Raw genomic sequence first — 19,739 nt, forward strand, 5'->3', positions numbered from 1 at the left:
AGGGTTTTGGATCACTCAAATATAAATCTAAATTTTTTATTATAAAAAATAAACATAAACTAAAATATCTTCCTAAAAAAGATTCATCAAAGTCGGTTAACAAATTATCATTATTCATGACTAGAGGATGAATGTAGCAAAAAATCATAACATTTACTACAAGCATACATGGAAATCTCTACGCAATGCTTTCATGAATATCATACACAAATACTTTTCTGCTGCCCTGTTTTTTTAGCTCAAATACATAAAAAGTGTTTTAAGTAATCATTTAATAAAACAAATTAAATAATATAAATTTTTTTAACCCTATTTAATAACCATTTGATTTTTTTTTTTTTTGTTTCTTTTGTTATTTTATCCCAAATACATAAAAAATTTTGTTCCGTTTGGTAACAATTTCATTTTTTATTTTTTATTTTTGAAAATTAAGCCTATTTCCTCACCATTTCTTACGATAATTTTCATTTTTCTTAAGTACAATGATTGAATTCTTAGAAAAATTACAAAAACAAAAATAATTCTTTTTAAAAGCTACTTTTTTTAGCTTCCAAAACTTTGACTCGAGTTTTTAAACTACGGATAAAAAATAGATGATAAAGAAAGAAATTTGAAAGTGAAAACAATGTCTATAAACTTAATTTTAAAAAATAAAAATAATAAATAAAATGGTTACCTTAATTTGTAGTTTTAAAAATTTAAAAGGGGCATACACATATATACACACACGCTTGCAATCAGAAATGTGTTACTTAAAATCTATTAAAATTAATATAAGACTTGCACACAAATTATTTCAAATGGTAAAACTATTGAAAATATTTACAACATATAATAAATTTTTCGAATTATCAATTATAGATGCTGATAAACACTAGTAAACTTCTCTATCAGCGTCTATCATTGATAATTCTAAAATTTTACAATATTTGGTAAATATTTTGATTTATTTTTTTATATTTAAAAATAATCCCCTCCCCACACACATATTTTGCACTCGTCAGTTGTTTGAAAAATTACATTCATAACTTTTTAGATATTTACTTTATGTTTATAATAAAATTAAGATTTATATTTGAATGATTGAAACGTCTTAAATTTAAATATTTTAAATTTTAATTTGAGGTGTTTTCGAATATAAAAAAATAATCAATTTATTTATAAATATATCAAAATTTCACCATCTATGACAGTGATATTTGTAAATATTTTCAATTGTTTTTCATTTAAAATAATTATCTATTAATTTTAACATCTCATTGTTAATTTAATTTTTTTAAACAAAAAAAAAAGTTTAACCAGAAGAATTTGAAAAAAAAAAATTATTTAATTCCAATGAAAAGCATACTAAATGTAGAAAAAAGAAAGTGTCAAGTGTGTAAGGAATAAATGAGAATAAAACGATAAAGAAAAGAAGACAACAGATCCCTCGATAACTTATTTCTCAAAAAAAAAATATATATTCCGAGAGGCATCTGACAAGGATAGGGATAAGTTAGCTCTCCCGACAGTTTTTGGACTACCGTCAAGCATATCTACTAAGTTCCATGGTTTTCTAGATCGTTGGACCAGGTTCAATTGTAAAAAATATTCGAAAGATTTTTATTAGAGTTATCCCGACTATTGTCCAAATGACTGTTAGGCATACCTACATCGTCCGACGGTTTCCTTCACTATCGGGCATGATTCAATTGTAAAAAAAAAAAAAAAAAAAAAATTGAGAAATTTTTATTAGAGTTTTCTCGACGGTTGTCAAAAGATTGTCGGGCGTACCTATTTCGTCCAACAATTTACTTGATTATCGGGCTAGGTTCAATTGTAAAAAAGATAGGAGAGATTTTTATTAGAGTTATCCTGACGGTAGTCCATATGACCATTAGGAGTACTTACTTTGCCTGACAATTTCCTACACCATCGAGCGAGGTTCAATTGTAAAATGTCATGAAATTCCAATTTTATTGTTTAATTAACTTTTGGGTTGATACAAAAAGATCCGTAACTTAACCTAATCCAACCTGTATACCTTGGTCTCTAATATTTGACGAATTTTGTTTGACATAAAAAAAACAAGTATATTTTTCAATATGTCATTTCATTCAACAAATTTGTTTTCATAAAAGATCGCATGGTTATTTCAACTCCATTTTCTCCTTAAGATTTTATTTTTTCGTATTACATTACCAATATTCACTCGAAATGACTCTTTCTAAATTTACAAAAATAGACACAAACTTTGAATGTTCGGGCAGGTGAGAAAAGCGGCCAACACTATTGAAACAAAAATGTGAAAAGAAAAAGTAAAAAGTAAAAAAAATAATAATAAACAGTGAAAGTGAAGATAAGGGTCGGCTTATGAAACCCCACTTTCATTGATATTATTAATTTTTTTTTAAAAAAAGAGCACTGAGTGAAACACACAGTGGCTACTAAAGCCGCAATGGCAGCTCTGAAACTCACCTAATACCACGTTCTCATTATATATATATTAACCCTCAAAATTCTTCACTTCTTTTCTTGTAGAATCTCTGGTAGGTGGTGGGTTTTTTTTTTAAAAAAAAGAAAAAAAAAATTAATTTTTAAAGGAGAGAAATTATATAAAATATATCCTTAACCTCTATGTTTTGAATTTAAGAAGTTGCATTTACATTCTCGATAAATTTAAAATATATTTTCGAAAAGTTTTTCTCGTTAAAATAATTAAGATCCATATTATTACGAAATCAACAATTAATGCATACAAAAAAAAAAAAACATAGAAAAAATTGACACACAGATATACGTGATTCATCAATAGTATGTTAGCTACATCCACAATATAGACAAAGAACAATTTTTATTAGAGAGAATGTTTTAAAAAAATACAAAACGGTGCCACCAAGATTAAAGAGTTTGTATAGTGTACTTCCCTAAACCCTAGGGTCTTAATCGTAAAAAACCACATAAAATAAAATATACTGAATACGAATTTTGAAGGCATTCCAACAGATATTGACACCATGATTAATAAACAAAAATAGAAAGACATACGTCAAATCATTTACAATACTATTCACTTAAACTGGCTTGATAAGTGATATATGTAAAAGTTAATTATGTTAATCAATGATTTTATTGTTGAGTTCAACAACACAGGGAAGAGCGTCAAACATCTTTAACCTATAAAGAGGAAGATTATGTCAATGACTATTGAGCTAAACTCACAATTGACTATCAATGATCTTAATTATATGCTCTTTTGAGATGATATAAAGGATAAAATTTTTTAATCTTCTACATAATTATAGATAATATCATGTGTTTGTCTTCTAATTTATAAACATCAGTTTATCATATTAATTACAAATTCTTTGTTTTAACACAAAGATATATATTTTTGGAACAATTTTGAAATTCAAGAGAATTTTGAGTTTCAAAGTTAGGGTATTAAAATACAACTTTCCAAAGTCCTCATCAATTCTAAGAACTATATATGAAAACTTATCTTGAACAGACTCATGATGTTTAAAAGTAATTTTGAATCAGAATGTGATATTAACCTCGTATGAGTATAGAACTTTTATAGGTGTAAACATCATTTGCAAGCATAATATCTAGTGATCGAAAATTTAAAACTTTCTTTTTTAATGATTTAGAGTATTTGGAACAACTAAACTTTGTTTTTAAGTAAATAAAAATGTTTTTAAGTATTTAAAAAGTTGATAAATTGATCTATCTATTTTCTAAAAAAAACAAAAACAAAAAAACAAAACAAAACTTGCATAGATTTCGTTTAACTAGATTCAATTGTGGACTTCCCACCTATTCGTTTTTTTTTTTTCCATTTTTTTTAAGGCAACCATCATCATCTACAAACTCCACACATAAAACCTATGGCCATGTGTTTAAAATACTTCATCGATTCAGAAAATTAGATCAATCGAACTCAACTTGTATTATATGGATTAGGTTATCAACTCATTTAAGTTGGGTTGAGTTAGATTAGATTCAAATAATTGAAAATTTTACGAGTTGAGTTGGTTTATAGGTTCACTTAAAATAATCCAAACCAATTCGAGCCACCTCAAAATTATTATTGTTTTTAAAAAGTATGTAGTTTTGATTTACAATACAATTATTTTTATATATATTTTTTATTATATTTTATTTTATTATTTTTTTGGTTAATTTATTCTCCAAAATTTTCTATAAAAAAAATTTGCACTTTGAAGAGAAAATTTTTATAATATAAATTGAAATTAAGTTATTAATTTTCATTCAACATATGAAAATGATTAAATAAAATTCTTACATATTAACATTTTAATTACTTTTAGAATAAAAGGTTTAATAAATGACGAGACTATCAATAAAAATTAATTAGATTGAAAAAATTTACTACCGAACAATTGAGTTGGGTCTAAATATGCTTTAATCCAACCTAATCCAACCGATGAATAACTCTGGTCTTTATTACTTATAGCTAACCCATTTATGTTTTAGTAGTTGAGTTTGGTTTTGTGGTCCTACTGTTATACTTCATAATTCTTTTGTTGCTTTGCCTTTTGGTGATTAGAGCTTAGCAAATTGGTGTTATTAACTTGTTTCGTAGTTGAAGTTTTTGTTGAGGGTTAATAACAATACAACAAGTACAACAAATTGGACCTTCACGTAATTTCCTAATTTAAGCCAAATTAGCACCTTGGTGTTATTGACTTGTTTTGTAGTTGTAGTCTTTTGTCGCCGTAATATACTTGTTTTATAGTTGTAGTTGTAGTCTTTTGTTGCCGTAACAATACAACAAATACAACAAATTGGACCTTCAAGTAATTTACTTATTTTGTAGTTGTAGTTGAAGTTTTTGTTGAAGGATTTTATCTTATTAACTCTAATTGTCACTGCTATCCCTGTCCGATCTCTGTCTCTATCAACAGTTGTCGTTAGATTCCATAAATGACTCAATCATAATAAGACTATGACTTATGTTCATCAGAGGGATCAGTGGTACTTAAGGAGTTAGATATAACTACAAGGGCATAACAATTATTGGCCCAGCTGTACTTACGAGCAATCTGTGAAGGATTATCGCACTGTTGATTGATTGATATGAACACAAAATATATCTATAATAAGGAAATTGCAATTGTCGATCTTTAGTGAAGTGCCTGACAGTTAACGGATGGTAGATTCCATGACTAAAGAGTTTAATCAGTTATTCACATACCGTTGGAACTTCAAGCTATAGGTCCATAAGGTCTCCTTGGTAGCTCAATGGATTCAAGTTGAGAATCAGTTCTTGGTGTTGATTTGAAATGTTCAAATTGACAAAAGGAAATTCGATATACATGATATGATCGGTGTGATATATGAGATACATCAAGTGGAGGATTAATATAAAATGTGATTTACATGAAGTACCATCAAATAGAAAAAGAGATATGGTTTATATGTTTCATGAGATGAAATATTAAAACTATAGGTTATAAATATAATATGGTAAGTTGGTTATCATATATATTTATAATAATATTAATTATTGGATAATTATATCTTTTTCTCTAATAACCGATTGAGTAGGAGGTTATTGGTGGTTTTATGGTAACCGTGGGATAAAAGAAAAAATGTTTCCCTAAATTTAGAAGAGTTGTTATTCTCGGAAAAAGAACTCACGGTTTGGTGTCAAATGAATTGGATTTACTTAATTATAGTTCAAAGAGAGACTAGACGATCGTGGAATATTACTATACGATAGTTCACTCAGCTGGTCGTAGTCAAACAATCGCAGGATTTACCTATACGATAGATTGTTGTGTTCGTGTTTGCTAATTGATCGTGCTGTGTTACGATCGTTGTGTTCGAGCGTTCGTATGTTGCTGTCTTGGAGGCTGAACGAGCATTCATGACCGAGGGAGTTTGAAGCATGAGTCTTTGAAGGTATGATACTTTATCCCTCGATCTTATTGTAAAGCATGTTGTAATTTCGTATTGGGCATGAACTGTAACTTTCCATTTCTTGACTGTAATTCTTAGTGTTCAATTTCAATTGAAATTTGGAACAATCATTTTGCTGCTCATGGAAATCCTCATGTCCGATTTCCTTCAACTAACATGTTGACTTCTGTTGTGGGTAATACATTTGGATTCAAGTCTCTGTGTTCTCTACATCTGGAGGATTTGCAAATCCCTACTGCTTATGTTAAAACTTTCCACGGCCTGCCTCATGGTATCCATGTTGAAAGAGATAAATTGAACAAGTATGGTCACCCTCTATCGAAATGTACTATTAAACTAAAATTGGGATTATCCGTTAAGAATTATGGCAAAGCAGTTTATGAATGTCTGCACGGCAAACTTGATTTTACCCAAAGATGATGAGAACGTGAATTCCCAACCATCTATACGTTGGAGAGACTGTTTCTTTGTGTAAAAGCCTTTTATAAATCGCAGTGTAAAACAGATGAATCAAGGAATATTACTTGAATGCTACTGCAAGTACATTCGAAGAAATAATGAGATGAAAAAGGGTTGTATTTACCAGAGAATTGGCTTGAAGAAACTAATGTTTCACTAAGATGACCATAGGTATCTTGATCTTAATCTTCAGTGGGTTATAAACTCCTATCTATGAGGACAATCCTTTGATCTATATAGGTGAGAGTGGCCAATTTCGTCGACTCACTATACCTACCATTTTGGGGATTTGTTCAAATAGGGAGCTGGGAACATAGCTACACAAGATTAAATTCACTCCTTCCCGTCATTAGAGAAAGTAGATAAATTGATCCCTTAATAGATCATGAAGAGGGAATTAACATAACTTCCTCTCCCTCTTCCTCTCTCTTTTCTTATTTGTGTTGTTGAGAAAAGCACATAATAGAATTTTTAAGAAAATCTTTCATACTTCTCTCACTCTCCCAATCTTTTTGAAAACTCCCTTTGCCAAAAACTCTTTTGGAGCCCATGCTTCCATCTTCTTTGTTCATTAAGAATAACAAGGTCTCTGCTTGATAGTGTCCAACTTAGAGGAAGTGTTCCTGTGATTCCAAACCAGCACCATCCATGATCTCGAAGGGGATTGTCGTGAAGTTTTGTGGTCCATCAAGGGTAAGTTTCTCTCTCTCAATTCTCTGTAGAAAACATGCTTAAGTGTTAAATGTTTATTCTAGTTTTGATGCACGTTTTCATCTCATATTTTTTTTATACAAACTAAATTCAAATTATACGGCGTTCATACGCTTCCACAAGAAATTTCATTCCTTCAAAACCAACTTTCATCAAGATAAGAAATCTCAGTGGGAGCAAGGGACACAACATCAGAAGCAAATGATGCATTAGAAGGGAAGTTGGTTTGAGAGGAAGTCATGCTTAAGTGAGCTTGATGAGTGGTGGATTGAAATGCTACCTTAAGAAGCTGGTACCACACGAGCATTATGTCCATGCTTATGAAGATTTGACATTGAGCTTTTTGAGAAAGATGTTTAGATGGCCAACGAGAGAGGGAAGGATTGGATTAGGGTTTTCCAAAACCACAAAGGACATTATTTGGTGACGGACAATTAGGAAAGGATTTCATGAAAGGAAAATGAGGGTGGGAAGGAATGGAGATTGAGACTTCTTGTTAGTTTGTTGAAGGAAAAAACTAGAAAAATGAGCTTGAGCCAAATTCAGCTGTTCAACAGAAGATTGTTGTTCAAGACATGCCTTACATGCCAATAGGAGGCTTCAAACATCCTCTATAGAAGGAACATCAGCCCAATTCTGAATTGAAGTAACGAATGCATTGTACTTGACTCCTAGCCCTTCTATAATATAATCTAATTTCTCTCTATAAGAAATAGGTTCTCCAATGCCTGTTTTTGAATGAGAAATTTTGGACTACTCACATATTGTCACATCATTTCTCAAATTAGTAGCGAAATTACCAAATCATCAAATTTGGATCCAATTAAAGGTTAACATGTGTCCTACATTGAAATTGAATACATAAGTTGGCAAATCCTGATGACATCGCTTGTTTTCATCATGACCATTGAATAGATAAAATTAATTCGGTCCAATTTGACATTATTATTTGGGCTAAAGTCAAATAGGGTCCATGAATGGTTTTAATTTGACCCAATATTAAATAAAATCTAAGTCCAATTTGTTGTGCTAGGTCCATGGACAAACTAAGCCCAAGCCCATAAAACCCACCAGAGAATTCTATAAATAGAAGAGTTTTCTTCATTTTGGGGGGTCGGGAATTCTTCATTCCAAAGAGCCTATAAAGAATCCTCTACATTCAAAAGACTCATTGACTCCTAAAGATCGAACTACTCCTTCAAGCTAAAGTTTTAAAGATACAAAGATTTTTTTAAGACTTCAACTTCAAGAACATCACGAGCACCGCTTCCCCAAGTCAAGCATACACATTCAACTAAGAAAGAATCAGAGGATCAAGCACTAGAAATCAAACCACATTGCATCAAACCAACACCAACACATGTTCAATTCCGCGAAACAAGTTTCTCCGAAAACCTCGTACAAACAACAGCAAACCGATCAACAATTTCTTTAATATGTGATAGATAATGAGTAATAGATTGACCATCTTTTCTGATTTTATAAAGTTTGGCCTTAAGACAAATAATTCTAGCAGTCATTTTAGAATCATACATACGACGAAGACACTCTCAAATTTCATGAGCAGATTGAGGAGAAACTATTTCACCCATTTTTTCTTCAGACAAAGATGAGTAAATCGAGGACACTAAGATCCTATTAAACTATTTCAGGTAAGTAAAGTCATCACTTACCTGAGTTTGATTTGCATCAAGAAATTGAGGAGGACAAAGAACTCTACCATCTAAGAATCCCTCAAGCCCATTGACGATAACAACATTGAGTAATTGTGTCTTCTACAAAAGGTAATTAGTATCGTTCAATTTAATCGTCAGTGGCTGGGGAACAGGTGGGAGCATTACAGATCGTAGGAGGATATGTTGGATATGGAGGAGTAAAGAACAGATGACCAAGAGGAGCCATTTGGGGATAAAATTGGAGGTTGAGGATAATTTTGGAAGTTGGAAAACTGAGGTTGGAAGAATTATGGTTGACGGAGCGGCACATTTGGAGGTCTAGCAGTATAGATAGGAGTCTACTGAAGAGAAGTAACCACTGGTGTTGAAAGAGGAGTAGATGTGTGGGATAGATTCACTCAGAAGACAAAGAGGAAAATTCTCCAGTCTCTATTATCTATTAATCGATTAAGAAGAAGAAATAGAGAGTAGTCTGGACTATGATACCACAAAGAATATAAATGAGGGAATAAGAAATTATGAAATAGAATCAATATTCTCTACATATTGAATGACTACAGTACCTATATATATAAAGAGGAAGAAGGATACACCTGCGAAGCCCATATTAGAAAACCAATAACAGACTAAAGAATAGGAAAATAAGAGAAATAAACCATCAAACATATAAGGAGAGTTAATACTCTATTATTGTTGTCCTTTCACTTTGAGATTTGTAGAACTTCGTGCTTACCGTTTCAAAATATCAATTTAATCAACGAACTTTCAATAAATTTTAAATTTAATGTCTATTGCTATACGGTTAGATTTACCAAAAAGGTATTCTATAACTTACCAACTCTTTTACTGTAAATTTTGAAGAAATATTCATATAATATATTTTCTTGAATGAAAATTATCATAATTATTTAAATAATTTCAATAAAGAAAATAACTTTGAAAGATTAAATTTAAAGTCTATCTAAAATTGGATATTTGAAAGTTCATAGACTCAATAAATTTAAAAATATAATAAAGTGAAAATGATATTTTAACTTATATAATTTATAATATATTAGATTAATTATACATTCCTAATGCCAAAATATGAATGGAGTGTATAACATAAAGAAATAATAGATGTTCAAGTTTTTATCTTTTTTAATCTAATTTTTATTTTAAATTTTAAAATTCAAAATCGAAATATTCTAACAACATAAAAATCTCTATTTTTAAAAAAATTCACCATTTGGATCACATAATCCAAAATCAATTTTAAAAAATACATCTCCCAAATGCATATTCGGTCAGATAAAATTTATTTTGCTAACAAAAGACAAATATTTAATGATCTCCATCCACTTAATTATCCGACATAAATATCAAAATACAAATGCAATTAATATTCATACCTATAAAATAATATTCGTCAAATACGCCATAAAAAGTATTAGAAATCATCGATCTTTAATAGGATATAATGAATTTAAAAAGCTCTATAACCCAAAGATTGCATACATAAGACTGAAAAATGACATGTTTAAAGCCAGCTTGAGTAGCAATGGCCTTGAATTCGTAGCGAGTTCTCTCCCTCCCTCCTAAAAGTTGAGTCATCATAAGTACATCGCCTTGTGCAACGGCTCTTGCTGCACTTGTGGTTTCAGGCACTGTTGGATGCACAGCGTCCACCACGATTATCTTTCCATCATCTGGGATTGCATCGTAGCAATTTTTCAACAACTTCACACACCGATCGTCACTCCAATCATGAAGTATCCACTATAACCATAGATGTTCAAGTTAAGATTAAAAATTTTTGTTCAGTGATACGATATGATTCATCATCCTAAAATCGATTCAAATCTTAAATGCTTAGGACTAGCCTGACTATGTATGTGTGTTACAATTCACATCGTAGTTAAATATTCAATTTAATTAACTGTCCTCTCAAAAATACATAATTATTACAACTAAACTCAATTTTATTTAGTACGATTGAAAGTGTGGTTCATTAAACCACATGTTTGGGAATGTACTTGTAATTGGTTATATAATTTAAGAAATATGTATAATAACATGATAGATGATATATATAATCAAACAAATAATATGTGTGTGTATATAGTATATATGACGCAACAAAATCAAGCAAAACTAACCTTCATAAAAATAGCATCTCCCTTTGGAACTTTCTCAAACATGTCTCCTCCAACATGTTCTACACCTGCCAAATCATAATCAAAATTTCCCTCTTACATTCTTTCCTTTTTACAACATATCCTTTAAATTCAACATTGCTATTTTTAACATTTTAGTTCTTATATTTCCAAATGTTCAATTTTAATTTTTATACTTTTAATAAATTTTAAATTCAATTACTAAAAGTTTTTTTTTTTTTATCAAAATAGGTTAAACTAATAATAATAATTTTCATGCAACAAAATATAATATGTGAACACATATTTCCAAAATTCATTCTTAAATCATCGATTAACTCAAAAGCTTAAGCAAGTGGGTGAAGATAAAGTTAATTGTATATCACTAACACTCCCCCTCACTTGTGAACTTGAAATATTAAGAATGTCTAAAAAGAGGAAATGAATATTAATTAGAGAAGAAACAATATTGTAAGAGTTTGAACACAGGACATCCTAAACCACAACTACTCTAGTATAGTACCATCTAAATCACCAATTGACCCAAAAGCTTAAGCTAATGGGTGAAAAAAAATTTAATTATAATATCTAACTACTAGAATGCTTTGAATCCTAATTAGAATTGGTTTAGAAGATTTCAAGTCAAGATGGAGATTTGTTGGAATTCCTTGAATCCTACACCTAATTAAAATTGGTATTTGATATATTTAATTAATTAAATCTTTTCCTTCTCCATTTAGGGTTTAGAGAAGTGCACTATATACACTCTCTAACTCTATAGGCATAATTGACATATTCTATATTTTCTATAACATTCTCTCTAGTAATATTGTTCTCTCTCTGTCCCGTGGACGTAGCTAATACTTTTGTAGTAAACCATGTAAATCAATGTGTCGATCTTCTCAATTTCTTTTTACATTCTTTTGTATTCTTTAATTGTTGATTCCGTAACAAACTGGTATTAGAGCCTTGTTAGGATTTTTCGAAATTCTAAAATTGTTCGAAAATTAAAAATGTATGGCGTGAACGTAAAAAAAGGAACAATTTATCAGGAGCGCAGTGCAGTTCGATTTTTCAAGGACATATTCTACAAAATTGGTCATTGTCAAAGTTTCAACCGTTGGATCATGCTAAAATTTGGCTCGCCTATTGGGGACACACAAGGTCTCATTTTCAATGGTTGGATTGTCACTCTTGCTTTGATTTTATCCATATTTGCTGCTAAACAGAATATGTAAAACTACAGTGTAGTTTGGCTTTTTCAGGGAAAACTTTTACAAAGTTGCCAATTGAAGGAGTTTCATTTTGGATAGTTGGATCATCGTTTTAAGTTTTGGTTTTGTTCGTCATTCCTGTTGAACAAAATCTATAAAATTGTAGTGTAGTTTGGTTTTTCAAAGACAACTTTCACCAAATTATTAATTTCAGAAGTCTCAACTGTTGGAGCATACTGAATTTTGATCAGCTTATTAGGAATTCATTGGGACTTGTTTTGAACGGTTGGATCATCGTTTTGGACTCTAACGTTGTCCATCGTTTTGAGCACTGGTTTTGCCCATAGACATTGCTGAAAAAAATCTATAAAATTGCAATGTAGTTTGATTTTTCATTGACAACTTTCACAAAGTTATCGATTGTGGGAGTTTAAACTGTTGGATCGTGCTGAATTTTTTTCAGCCTTTTGGGGACACATAGAGCCTTGTTTGAAATGGTTAAATCCTCGTCTTGAGATTTTATTCTTCGTTGCTACTGAACAAAATCTATAAAACTGCAGTGTAGTTCAGTTTTTCAGAGACAAATTTAATAAAGTTGTCGATTCTTAGAGTTTCAACCAATCAAGATCTACTGATTTGATACGGAAGTTTTCTCTTAAAAACTTAAGTTGTTCAACATTCTATCATTTTGAGTTTGAAGGAGAAGTCTAAGTATGTTTGCCAGTATATTTCTGTTGCATTTGGTATATCTGTGGATTTCTGATTCCATCCCAGATCTACTGATTTGATTCATGTATTTTTGTTTGGAAACTCAAGTTGTTCGTCATTCTACCATCTTGAGTTCGAGGGAGAAGTCTTAGTACGTTTGGCAATATATTCATGTTGCATCTGGTACATCTATGGTTTTTTTGTTTCCAATCTAGATCTGTTGATTTGTTTCGAAAGTTCTTTGTTTGCAAACTCAAGTTGTTTATCATTCTACAATCTTGAGTTTGATGGAGAAGTACGAGTACGTTTGGCAATAGTTTATGTTGCATTTGGTATATCTGTGGGTTTTCTTTTTCCATTCCAAATATGTTGATTTGATTCAGAAGTTTTTTTCTTTACAAACTCAAATTGTTTCTCATTCTACCACCTTGAGTTTGAGGGAGAAGTCTGAGTATGTTTGACAATATATTTATGTTACATTTGGTATATCTTTGGGTTTTCTATCTACAGTCTAGATCTGCTGATTTGATTCATGTTCTTTTCTTTGCAAACTCAAGTTGTTTGTCATTCGACCATCTTGAGTTTAAGAAAGAAGTCTAAATATGTTTGACAATATATTTATGTCGCATTTGGTACATTTGTGGGTGTTCTATTTTCAATCCAGATCTGCTGATTTGATTCAGAAGTTTTTTCTTTACAAACTCAAGTTGTTCATCATTCTACCACCTTGAGTTTAAAGAAGAAGTGTAAGTACATTTGGCAATATATTTATGTTGCATTTGGTACATCTATGAGGATTTCGTTTCTGGTCTAAATCTACTAATTTGATTTGAAATTCTTTTTCTTCACAAACTCGAGTTGTTCGTCATTCTACCACCTTGAGTTTGAGGTAGAAGTCTTAGTACGTTTGGCAATATATTTATGTTACATTTGGTACATCTGTGGATTTTCTGTTTGCAGTCTAGATCTACTGATTTGATTTAGAAATTTTTTTCTGAGCAAATTCAAGTTGTTCGTCATTCCACCACCTTATGTTTGAGGGAGAAGTCTAAGTATGTTTGGCAATATATTTATGTTGCATTTGGTACATTTGTGGGTATTCTGTTTCCAATCCAAATCTGTTGATTTGATTCAAAAGTTTTGTCTTTGCAAACTCAAGTTTTTTGTCATTCTGTCATCTCGAGTTTGAGGGAGAAGTCTAAGTACGTTTGGCAATATATTTATGTTGCATTGGGTACATCTGTGGATTTTCTTTTTCGGTCAAGATCTGCTGTTTTGAGGCATAAAGGAGAAGTCTGAGTACATATGGCAAGATACATCTATTATATGTGAGAAATTTCAAGTCAATGTGAAGATTTGTTGGAATGTCTTGAATTCTAATTCGAATTGGTTTAGGAGATTTCAAGTCAAGATGGAGATTTGTTGGAATGCCTTGAATCCTACACTTAATTAGAATTAGTATTTGATATATTTAATTATTTAAATATTTCCTTCTCCACTTAGGGTTTAGAGAAGTGCACTATATAAACATTCTAACCCTATAAGTGTTGGCAGATTCTCTATTTTCGGTAACATTCTCTTTAATAATATTGTTTTCCCTCTATCCCGTGAACATAGCTAACCCATTGTTAGTGAACCACATAAATCAATATATCAATCTTCTCTATTTCTTTTTATGCTCTTTTGTATTCTTTAATTATTGATTTCATAACACTAACATTCCCCCGCACTTGTAGGTTTGAAATATGTAGAAAAGCCAATCAAGTGAAAATGAATATTAATTGGGGATGCAGGGCTTAAACACAGGACATCCTTAACCACCTACCCTAATACCATCTTAAATCACTGATTGACCCAAAAACTTAAGTTTTGTATGTGAAAAGGTAAATCTAATTATATAATATTAACATTATGTCAAATTTACCTTCACCCACTAGCTTAATCTTTTGGGTCAATCAAATTTAACATGGTATCAAAACCGGTGGTCCAGAGAGGTCATTTGTTCGAGCCCCAACAATATTTCCTTCTCATTTAATGTCGATTTCCACTTGTTGAATCTTCTTCGTATTTCAATCCCACAAGTGAATAGGAGTATTAATGATATAATGTTAAATTTGTCCTCACCTATTAGCTTAAAATTTTAGATCAATTGGTGATTTAAGATGGTATTAGAGCAAGTTGGCGTTCAGGATATCCTGTGTTCAAACCTCTGTAAGATTGTTCTAGTAGATAATAAAAAGAGTCAGTCATACATAGAACTTACGTGTTATTAAATTTAACATCACTCAAGAAATCTCCATATCAACATTAATATATCTACTTTGATCTATAACGACAGTGAAAACATTGAAAAGTATAGAAGTTAGATTTATTAAAAATGTTGAAAGATCACGTACCGGGATAAGATGGGGCATTCTGAATGACATGTGGTAAGTCGAAATTGATGCCTTTGATTGAAGGGTATGTGGAAGTGATGATTTGAAGGCCTACACCAAGGCCACCGCCAACATCAACTAGTTGCTTGAGGTTTGCAAAGCCTTTGTAGGATTTGACAATTTTTTTCATGAACATGGTGGTGTGATTTCTCATTGCAGCATTGAAAGCTTGGTTAAATCTTGGATCTAAGCTAGAGTATTCAAAGGCATGAACTCCATGAGCCCTCTTGAAAGGAATTCCTCCTTCAATAACTGCATTCTTCAGCTCACTCCTGCATTTTTAATCTTGGAATTTAAGTTTTGGGTTTGAAATTTTGATAAATCGTGTCCTTTTTTCTTAGCATTATAAAACTACATCAAGAGTACAAGATTTGGATAAAGCTAAAATGTTTGTTATAGTTCTTACTTATCTCAGAAGTGCTTTTAAATTCGAGTCAAACTGAAGGTCTTATATTGGCAGGCAAAACAAAAAAATCAAGTGACAAGAAATTGTCTTTTTCGTAATAGTCTTATAGTTGTGTTTCTTACATTATCGATAGAATCTAATATCAGCGATAAAAACAATAAATGGTTACTAGTGGTAAGACCTATTTAAAGAAGTTGATAAGAAAAATAATTTTCAGGTATATTTCATCATTAAGAGACACTGATAAAAGACGATCACTGACTATAATGAAACAGTACGTATGTCACTTTCTATCACTGATAGTAGTGATGAAAGACTATTACTGACTATCAATTATAGAAGTATAAGTATATTACTTTCGTTCAACGATAATAGTGGTGATAGAAGATTATCATCAACTATTAGTGATAGAATGTTCTATCACTCATGGACCAATAGAAGACTGTCACTTTCTATCACTAATAGACATCGATAGAACTATCGTTGTGTATCAGCAACTAGTATATAATGATACAAGATTATTAGTGTCTATTAGCAACAGAAGTATATTACTTTTTATCACTAATAGACAGTGATAGAAGACTATCATATACTAACAATGTGATAGAAGACTATCACATACTATCAGTGTGATGGAAGTATTTCACTTTTTACGTACCACTGATAGACAATGAAAGAAAAGACCATCACTGACTATTAATGATATGAATATATCACTTTCTATCCATGATAGACAATGATAGAAGTTTATCACTTTATATCACCAATAATACTGATAAGATTATCACTATCTATCATTAGTAGACTAATTTAAAGTAGGATGATTTTAAAAAGTTAACAATATAATTTTCATGCAAAAATTGAATTATATGTGGTCACCTTGATAATTAGAGGCCAAAGAGAACCAAAACCTACACTATGCTAATAGACCCTAATAACATTATATAGAAGTATCACGGATAGAATTATAAGTATATGGTTGTTTTATTTTTCATTCTTTTTTTTTCTTTTAGAGAAGTATGTCATTAATAAACTTTAATACAATTATATGTACAATTTGATTACTATTAGTAATAGACTTTGATAGAAGTATCTAGAAGTCTATCTATATTCTAATAGATCATGATAGAAGTGTATCAATAATAAGTATATCAGTGACATTACAGATTTCAGAGACGGTACTGCAATCCATTACATATTAAAGCTATTTTACACTAAACGTGACATGCAATCCACCATTACAAATCTCAAATATGACACCACAGTTTATTTTTGGGTCCCCAACAACCCAATTCACATCAAATTTATAACATCCCGATTTTCTAATAAATTTAAATTAATTATCTTAAATTATTAAATTTTATTTTCTTTCATTTTGGAATTTTGAGCCAAATTGAGTTAGTTTGAGATAATTAATTTAATTTTGGATCTTATTTGATAAAAGATTTGAAAATTTTGAAAGATATGGAATTTAAGAAGGAAATTAAAAATTTGGCTTCAATTAACCAATTCTACATACATACATACATATGTATGTATGTATGTATTAGATAAGTAATAATAAAAAAACCTTCATGCTGCAGTCCACCTACCCCCTTCCCAATATAAAAGACAATGGCAGTGAAATCTTATGGCTTTTTAGACTATATAGTTCATTTTTTTAATTATACTTTTCACAATTTTTTAAATAAATGTACAAAACATATTTTCAATATTTTCTATGAATGTTTTATATTTTCAATATATTTAGATTTAAAATTTAATATTTTATAGTGCATAATTAATAAGAACCAAAACCATCGTTTATGGGTTGGCTAGTCAAATAACATATCTTTCAACACATAGATCTTGAAAAGTTATATCGAAAAAACATCCAATTAACCTCTCAACAAAGTTTAAACTTAGATAACTTCAGCTTTCAAGGCATTAAAAGTCGTGATCTATTAAAATTTTGTTTATTTTAATTAATCGAAACGAACAAGAAAAAAAAAACATAACAAAACGAGTTATCATTTAACATTGAATTAGAATACATAACATTTTCTCAACATGTACACTGTAATGTTGAAGGTGTATGATGGGATCCGATGAGAGAAGGTAGTAACGAGGAAGAGAAAAAAAATGGTAATATTCGAGTGCATCTTAAAATGCATCTTTATACATCTTTTCTCATCACTCACTTAAAAAAAAATATTTCAGAAAAATGAATAAAAAAAATTTGTCACATAACAAATTATGATTAGACAATTTCGTGGAATGCACGAATATAGGTACTATTCGAAATGCTATAAATATTTTTTTAGAAAAATGTTATAGATCGAAATTAAGAGAGGAGAGAGATAGGAAGACAAAAAATGCTTAAGTTATTTCAGATAAAATTTTTGGTTTTTACGATTAGTTCCATTACAAAAAACATAGAAAAGAGTGAAAATAAAAGTAGAAATGGAAAAGAATACTAAAAATTAAATGTAAAGAAGAGAACAAACCAGCTGCGAAGGAAGACGTTATCTTGAATCAAGGATAAATTAAAAGCCACAGAGACTCCATCTTCATTATGAACATAATACTTAGAAACCGGATTAAGGCTATAAAGTCTCTGCATTTTCCCATCTTCATCGAACCCCACAGAGCATCCCACAACCATGTGGCTAGCTAGAAGCCTCAACATCCGATCAATCATCGACGTCGCATCCGGGTTCGTATTTGTTATCTCCCCAGCTATCTGTTCTGCGGAGAGCTCTGCCCCATCCCCAGCCTTCGCCAAGATATCGAACACGCCGAGCTCGAACACTGCTTGGAGCGTCATCGGTAGCACCGTTAGGGTAACCAGCTGTGCAGCGTAAGCATAATGTTGTTGTTCTTTTGCGGCAGCGTTGGATGGGGAAGGAAGGGTTGTTTGCTCCGCCATTGAATCCATTTCTTGCTTGAGCTGATATGTGTAGAAGAGGGAATAATTTGAGGCTGCTGCAACTAACTCTTTTGATGCGCGGTTGATAATCTCGTGCACAACCCAATTTAAAGTTAAATTGTCACATGATAATTGTCTTTTTAAATGATTAAAAAAATCTTTTTTTTTTAAAAGAATAATAAATCTGGGATTAATTACAACTTAGGCTGTAATTAATCATTCTTCGATAATATATAGAAATGTTGTGATTTATTATTATTATTAAAAAAAATACTTAGGCATATTCTAGGTATCACCTATATTTGTGTATCTCACTAAATTGTCCAATCAATTTGTTATATGATAAATTTTTATTATTTCTTTTTTAATATATTTTATTTTATTTTATTTGTGTGGGAATGATTAAAAGGCAGATGCATGAAGACAGATCTCTTATTATTATTTATGCCTCGATCAACTAAAAGGGTGGTTGTAATAAAAATAAATTAAAAAATTGTTTCAGGGGCATGGTGCCACAGAGGGAGTTCAGAGCATATGTGGTGTTTTTTTTTATTATTTTATATATCATCTTTGAAAATAAAATATTCTTAAAAAAAAAAAGTTGCTATTCGAGAGTCATTTGTAGAGGTGTTCATGGGTTGGATTGAAAGACGTTTTAGATTCAATCCAATTATTCGGGTTGTAAATTTCTTCAAGCCAAATAATCCTTATTAAGAAATGAACTCAACCCAACCCAACCATAAAATATTTGGGTTGGGTTAGTTTGGGTTAATTGGATCATTTATTTAAAATTTTGTTCTAAAAAGAAGAAAAATATAAATATGTAAAAATTTAACTTAATTATTTTTATATATTGAATTAAGATTAACAACTCAATTTCAGTTTATATAATGAAAATTTTCTTTTTAAGGTGCAAAGAAACTATTTTTAAGAGTCGTTAAAGAATAAATTATTAAAAAATATTGGAATTAAATAAAATTAAAATCAATATATGTATAAATAATTGTGTTATAAGTAATAAAAAAATATATTTTAAAGTTAATAATAAATTTGGATTGGTTTGAGTTATTTAGGTGAAGCCGCGAACCAACCCAACCCAACCCAATAAAAATTTTATTTATTTGAACCCAGTTCAACCCAAATGAGTTGATAACCAACC

The 19,739-nt window shown here is 30.4% G+C and overlaps 1 protein-coding gene across 1 annotated transcript; it reads right to left on the minus strand.

Moving 5' to 3' along the window:
- Positions 1-10,205: 10,205 nt before the first annotated feature.
- On the minus strand, positions 10,206-18,647 carry LOC150032409 (cathecol O-methyltransferase 1-like). The gene is made up of 4 exons (XM_090307370.1): positions 18,159-18,647; positions 15,228-15,538; positions 10,913-10,977; positions 10,206-10,532 (listed from the first exon to the last, which is right to left on the minus strand). Exons 1-4 carry the CDS (start codon positions 18,587-18,589, stop codon positions 10,221-10,223), a joined length of 1,119 nt encoding a protein of 372 aa, XP_090163496.1. The 5' UTR covers positions 18,590-18,647; the 3' UTR covers positions 10,206-10,220.
- Between the last annotated feature and the right edge of the window lie 1,092 nt (positions 18,648-19,739).

The sequence above is a fragment of the Benincasa hispida genome, chromosome 11, assembly GCF_027475165.1.
Source record: "Benincasa hispida cultivar pf3 chromosome 11, pf3_genome.v1.1, whole genome shotgun sequence".
In the NCBI taxonomy this organism is placed as follows: Eukaryota; Viridiplantae; Streptophyta; class Magnoliopsida; order Cucurbitales; family Cucurbitaceae; genus Benincasa; species Benincasa hispida.